The sequence below is a fragment of the Schistocerca piceifrons genome, chromosome 2 (genome assembly GCF_021461385.2).
Source record: "Schistocerca piceifrons isolate TAMUIC-IGC-003096 chromosome 2, iqSchPice1.1, whole genome shotgun sequence".
NCBI lineage: Eukaryota > Metazoa > Arthropoda > Insecta > Orthoptera > Acrididae > Schistocerca > Schistocerca piceifrons.
This window is the reverse complement of record NC_060139.1, coordinates 338,161,298-338,168,267: the sequence shown is the minus strand read 5'-3', so window position 1 is coordinate 338,168,267 and position 6,970 is coordinate 338,161,298. Positions and strand designations below refer to the sequence as shown.

The window sequence follows — 6,970 nt, the reverse complement described above, 5'->3', positions numbered from 1 at the left end:
TTTAGTTAACTTGAGCATGGGCGATATGATCCGATCGGAATAGTCGTCTACTGACTTTCATTCAAGTACTTTGGTTGTGCTTAATGTTCTAATCAAGTCTACTCGACATGTGAGCCCAGAGACTTTAAATTCTTTTTCTGGAGCCATCCAGTCTTCTGCTGTCGTCTTTGTGTCCCTTTGCGTTCCTTCTGTGGGAGCAATACGTCTTGTCTTCAAAGAGTACATTCCAGGAACGTGCTTTTGTGATTCATTCCTTCCTAGAATCGTCAACTTTCTTCAAATCCAGAGGATAATGTTCTATAACATCCCACAGTTCGTCACAGACAAAAATACGCCTTCATGTTAAATTTCGTTGGCGAATAATTTTCGCAGCCTATCATTTTTCAAGTAACAGATTTAGGTCCAATGAAAAAATTACTGGCCAACTGCTTGAGCAGAAGATCAATCAATGAAAATAATAATAAAAAGAAATAACAACAGGCACTTACAATCTAGGCCGATTCAGTTTTTCCTGGTTCTGTTCTATTCAGATAACTTAATTTTTTTCTCCTTTTTTTAACATTAGATGTCCAATTTGTTATTTTGGGAATGTGCTGGTAGACTGCCAAGTTCAGACATTCGGGCATCTCTTCTCTTTCCTTTTAAGTTAAGGTGCAATACTATTTATTAACGTTATAATATTAGGGAAATTAATAGAAAAGTAGTTTATTTCATCTGGTTGGCCAATTCTCGTCTTTCAAGATATCTTCATTACTACAGATCTATTTAATTCAAGTGTATCTGTCAAATGGGTCCATTCAGGAGGATTGTCATCTGTCTGCTGAAACGTACTCATTCTCGAAACTCTACATGAGTCTCATTGGAAACTGGCTGAGTACGTGGCACTTCTCTGAATATAGTTACTGTAATCTTCAATGATTTGTTAAGTCTCATTGGTTCAGTAGACCGATCTTTTAAATAACTAGAATTTATCCACGTAGCAATTTGCAATTTTTTAATGATATGGTTGTTGTAACCAGTAAATATATTTAGATACAGCATATATTTGCTGTGTGATACTGTGCAGTTTATGCCACACGACGAATTAGAGATAATACTTCTTCATTTGTGTTACAGACACAGCATGTGTCATCCCGCTTTCTCACTGGCCAATGTTGCTTAGAAGTGCGATCAGCTAGTAGTATCTCGCTCTACATTTTAGGCCTTGATGTGATCTCTTTCCCATATTTTACGATCTTCTTCTTTCTTCTCGGTTTCTAAGGGACTCAGAGCTCCCGTGACGATCTCACATGTTGTCACCAAAAATTTATATCTCGTGCTAACTCCTGCCAATCCACATGTCATGTGATCGAAAAAAATTCGTTGTAATTCAGAATATAACAATAAGTGTGAAAACCGAACCTTAGCTTATGGTTGGCTTTATTTCTTAAGTTTGTAGGGTGTAGAAAAGTTTCACCAACCTGTAGCTGATCGTGTAGCAACAGAGATTAAGCAAGAACTTAACACTAAGACATTTGCATTTCTTAATTCCAAGACTGCTCCAGTTAATCATTCATATTTCCCCCCAAAGTGTTTTAAAACTGTAGACTGTTAATTTCGGCCTATGACCAGCATTGTGGGAATACCGTCGTTTACAGCAGAATGTGGGCCATAATTAAAAGTGTCGCGGTACATTTTGATTTCCTACCTACAATACGACCTCCTTTGTCATGTGTATTTCTCAAACCACCTCTAATCAAAGATGCTTTCGTAACTTTCTTGATTGGATCATTAGTATTTATTTCATATATAAATGAGGACTGCTTTGTGATTTTATTTGGAATTCCAATCTTCTATCGACGTAGTTTTGTACGTTGACTTTCATAAAAGTGGTAAATTTTCTGCCACGAACACAGCGTTTGTCATTTGTTCTCGATTTTGTAACGTTGGAAGTCCGTTCACCTCTCTGAAACGACCCCACCAAAGTCTAATTGAATCCGGTAACGTGGTACGCATGCGTCTCAGATCTTCTGGCGAGAGTACCCATTTTGGTCACACGTGAGTATAGTTCCACTGTTAAAATTTGTACGTGCGGTTAAGTATCTATTTTCTTGCTGAAATTTTAACTGTAGTAAGATAACTGGCCGTTGGCCTTGTGCATTTAATTCGCCATAGTTTTTTTACACGTGCTATTCGGCCATACTGTCTTAAGTCTGCTAGTTGACACTGCACGTTATCTGTAGATGTGCACCGCCATGTTGGATTTACTTTACTGAAAATAACTGTCTTCTCGTAGCAGTTGAATAGTGAGTTGTTAGATGTTCATGGTTTTTTTTATAATCACTTTCTTCAGACATACGAAGAGAGTGTATACTCGCATGCTTGCTACTTTGCACAGTGTCCGTGAAGTTTCTCCACTGTTGTATTGGCATCCAATTTGGTTTCTTAGTCCAAGAAAGTACTAGAATAAATTCTCATTCTGTAGTAGATAATAAGACACTCGGTGCCACTTTCACTTTATGTACTCGTATTGGTAATTTCAGCGTGGCCAACGAAGATAGAAAATGTGACACATGGTGGACATGTGCTAGTTTAACTGCGAAGGGGTGTTACATTTATTATTGTTGTCCGAAGGCCGTATGTAGGAAGTTAGATGGAAGTAGAGCTCTGTGAGTTAACTATGCACTGTGTAGTAAAAGTTGCTACAGCGTCAGTGTAGTTACTTACAACTGAGACTATTTTTTTTTTCTTCAACGTTTTATACGTTTCAGTTGCTTTCAGTAATTTTACCGTACAGTAGTTTGTGCATATGTTTTGAAGACTTCTAGTAAACGTAACTCCACAAATTGTTTGACCGTGTTTCGTGAACTAGGTTTGTGGACAACTGTGAAAATTGTGCATTAAAGAGAGTTGTGTATTTTGTATGTGGCACTTAGTGTGCGAAGTAAGTTAAGGTTATCTGAAGGTTGTTTAATGTCTGTTTTGTGTTTTTGCAGACACTAATTAAAAACAATGGCCGATATTGAAGACACTCACTTTGAAACTGGAGATTCAGGAGCATCTGTAACATACCCTATGCAATGCTCAGCTCTTCGAAAGAATGGTTTTGTAATGCTTAAGGTATGGGATATGGTGTAGGATGTAGAAAACATTACATTTTGTGAACTGGTGCATACTTATTTTGTGCTTAGAATTGTGTAGATGATTTACTACTTACATTGTTTCAGTCTCGTCCATGCAAGATAGTTGAAATGTCTACTTCAAAGACTGGTAAACACGGACATGCTAAAGTTCATCTTGTTGGTATAGATATATTTAATGCCAAGAAGTATGAAGATATATGTCCATCTACTCATAATATGGATGTGCCTTTTGTTAAGAGAGAGGATTATCAGGCAAGTGTAGCTCAGCTTATGTGCTATGTATTTGTGTGAAAGTGTAAGTAACAATTGACAGGAAGAAAATACTTTGACGAGATAGTTCGTATTCTTCTGGTAAGACTGTGATTAGCTGCTTGTGTATGTGTAACAAGTTTATCAGCTACTGGTTTGTGGTCTTTAATATTAAAACTTAAAATTGTGTGGTTTGTGTACCTGACAAGTTTTAAATTCGAGCCTAGAGTCACTGGATAGTCATTATGGCTGTTTGGTGCTAGAGGATCTCGTAAAATAAAGCTCTTCTATGCCCTTAATTAACTTCGTGTTCTTTTAAGGTACCTTGAAGAGAGACAGCTACATTTGAAATTTAGTTTAGAATGGGATAAGATAAAGTATTGTGACTGTTCTATTCACCATTTTAATATGTGAACAGGAAGGAGAGATGCTTCATGGTCAGGTACTTGTTAAATGGAACTTAAAAAATGTAAATTAATGACACTGGTTTTGAACTTTCCAGCTTACAGACATTTCAGATGATGGGTACCTCTGTCTGATGGCTGACAATGGAGAATTGCGTGAAGACTTAAAAATTCCTGAAGGGGAGTTGGGTGCACAGCTTAGAGCTGATTTTGATGCTGGAAAAGAACTACTGGTATGTTGTTTACTTCATTACTGTTTACTACCAATGGAGAAAGAATGGGCTAAAGTTAGATATTGGACCCTTTTGAGTGTGGTGACACTGATTTTTTAGCACAACCTGAAGTCTGGAGTAGGTTGGAAGGTCAGAATTTCGAGTTGAGACAACCAATATGAAAAAAAGTTGGTTACTGTAACAAACTGACTGGCAATGAAGCATAATTATTACTGTTTGTGTGTGCCATAATGAAAAACGGGTACCAATATATAACTTATGTAAAATAATGGATGGAATTGGATGACTCTCTACACTCTAAACAGAATTGGCAGCAATGTTCAGGCATGTATAAATGACAGGGAGGAGCTGAGCTGAGGCTGGTACTGTTGTCTTGGCTTTAGACTGATCAAAAACCTATGGAAAATTTCTTCCAAACATACCTGTCTTTTTAACAGGTGACCCTTTTGTTCATAGACAGGTGATCAATCCTCTTGTGCATATTAATGATCCTCTGCTAAACATTGATTTTAATGTACGTAAGCTAATGTTTTATTTATTGGTGTTGTTGCTTGTTAAAATGGAAACTGAGGATTTGGTTATAGTAAATATTTTGCTGAGCACATATTAAAAAGTTCTTAAATGCACGTTAACTATTGAAGATTCTTAAGATCCATAAAGTTCTAAAAATTGTATCCACTACATTTTGTGGCTTATGATTTGGCAGTCACTTATAGGTTCGAGCCTAGAGTCACTGGATAGTCATTATGGCTGTTTGGTGCTAGAGGATCTCGTAAAGTAAAGCTCTTCTATGCCCTTAAAGAACAGTGTGTTCTTTTAAGGTACCTTGAAGAGGTACACTTCCAGTAGACATTTACTTAATGAAGTTTTAAAAAGTTGTTGATTCTGAAGTATTTTCTTTGTTACAGTGCACCGTGTTGAAATCCTGTGGTGAAGAATGTGTGATTGCCATTAAAACTAATACAGCATTGGACAAATAATTAAAGGCTGTGGATCATGGAAGGAAAGCGATGGTTAATGCTATGAGTACTATCAGGGCATTTGTTGGGCGTGGTATTGTCACTGTTCCATACGCTAAAACAATTTACTCCAAAATTAATGTAGCTATTGGACTCATGTTATCAAAGCTTGTTTAATTTTGTGATTACCCCCTGGTGTAATAAGCATTATGTTGAAATAAATTTCATGATATTTGTTATAAAAGATTTTACAAGCTACAGGCCTCAGTCCTGAAGAATTGTAACTTGATATCACTGTACTGCTGCAATTCCATTCCATAGTTACTGCCCTGCTATCAAGGATTATTGAAAACATTGAAATGTGCTTTTAACCTTGAGGCCCTATTGTGAACTCGTTTTCTCGAGTATGGAGTAGTAGCAAATGTTAACCTGCTTTAACAGTACAAATTGGTAATTTGTTAATAAGATATCCACAAGCTTAGTTGAACAGACATTGCTGTGAAAGAGTAAGGGAACAGTGAAGGAACAGTTCATTTATTTGGAATATAAATTCTATGCATCTGCATACCAACACATTTTGTGCAGCAATCTATTGTGCATCACATAATCCCTTTCTGAAACTGAATAAAACATTTCATAACATTTTAAATCTGCTTTCAACATTAGTGTATTCAACATGCTGGAGTTGGAGAAAAATAACAAGCATTCCTGTCATGAATTTGGAAAACAAATCAGGTGATGAATAAAATGGACATTGAATCTTCAGAATCTTTTTATTCATAGCTCAGTTAACCCAAGCTAATATCAATAAGCTTTTGTTTGCTGTTATTGCTGATTACTTTTAAAAATTTGTTTTACTCAAATTTTGACTATGTTAATGTAGCTGTTTGCTTAGTTCAGTTTCACAGTGAATTACAAATAGTTAGGGTGTACATAATGGATGTGCAATCAATAGCCTACATGTTTGTGTGCATTTTGTCAAGCACAAATTTAGCTAAATACTTGAAATAGACCTTGTTCATTTAAATTTCTTCTACTTTGAGACTCAAACTATTCGCCACTCTGCAGTGCATAACATTTCAGCAATTTATCAATATCCTTTTCTTGTTTGTGAGGGAGGTTATTTTGATATTTCATTGTAATGAGTTGTGAAGTATTATACAGCTAGGGAAATATCTGCCACTTTATAATTTATTCCTGAGATTGCCATTTTTTATTTGTAATCAATCTGTGTTATAAATATTGTGTACCAGGTGCTCGTAAATTTGTAATTAAACTTTTACTCAGATTGTTGACGAGAATTTCACAATAAAGTTTTCTTACTGTAGTTGAAAGTGAACTTATTGAGCTTTTAGAATAAATCTGATGTACAGGTATTTGATCATATAAATGTATAAAAAATTGTTGAAAGCGAATTGTATCCAAACTGTATCAGAAATTTTCTGGGAATTAAATTTGAATTAACAGGTTATGTATGACAGTCTCAGGATGTTTTTCTGGGTGTAAAATACTTTGAAAAATTCTGGAAGTGTAAATATCGTACAAATTTTTCAGCACTATGTATAAAGCTGAATAACATAATTCAGTTGGGTAAAGGTTGGTGGCTACATTACACATGAAAATATGTGCTGACCATTTTAATTTATGCAAAAAAATTAAATACTTGGTTCTGCTATAGGGAGGTTTCTCTCATTGAGAGCGATTGGTAACAAGGACTGTCATAGAAATTCTGGATAGTAAACATTTGATCATGTAATTGCTTGATGTTTAACACTTTCGCTGCGGTTGACGCTTATAAGCGTCACAACAAGCCATGAGCCAGTGCGGCTGACGCTTATAAGCGGCCGCGCTCACTATCGGATTACTCAGTCTAGTTGCAGTGTCTAAGCTAGCATCATAGCGTGTAAACGTTTGTTTCCTGTGATCAGTTATCGAATGTATATTGTTCGTAATGGCGGCTAATGAACATTTGAATGACGCCTGTGTGACCCATATAGGTGTCA

General features: G+C 36.0%; 1 protein-coding gene across 2 annotated transcripts; it reads left to right on the top strand.

Moving 5' to 3' along the window:
• Window positions 1–1,897: 1,897 nt before the first annotated feature.
• On the top strand, window positions 1,898–5,732 carry LOC124775012 (eukaryotic translation initiation factor 5A). 2 transcript variants are annotated; one of them, XM_047249769.1, is made up of 5 exons: window positions 1,898–2,037; window positions 2,976–3,099; window positions 3,207–3,374; window positions 3,874–4,008; window positions 4,917–5,732. In XM_047249769.1, the coding sequence occupies exons 2-5, from the start codon at window positions 2,992–2,994 to the stop codon at window positions 4,986–4,988; spliced, it is 483 nt and encodes a 160-aa protein (XP_047105725.1). In that variant the 5' UTR covers window positions 1,898–2,037; window positions 2,976–2,991; the 3' UTR covers window positions 4,989–5,732. The 2 variants fall into 2 exon arrangements, with proteins under 2 accessions (XP_047105725.1, XP_047105726.1); XM_047249770.1 differs by lacking the exon at window positions 1,898–2,037 and adding an exon at window positions 2,148–2,285.
• Window positions 5,733–6,970: the final 1,238 nt, after the last annotated feature.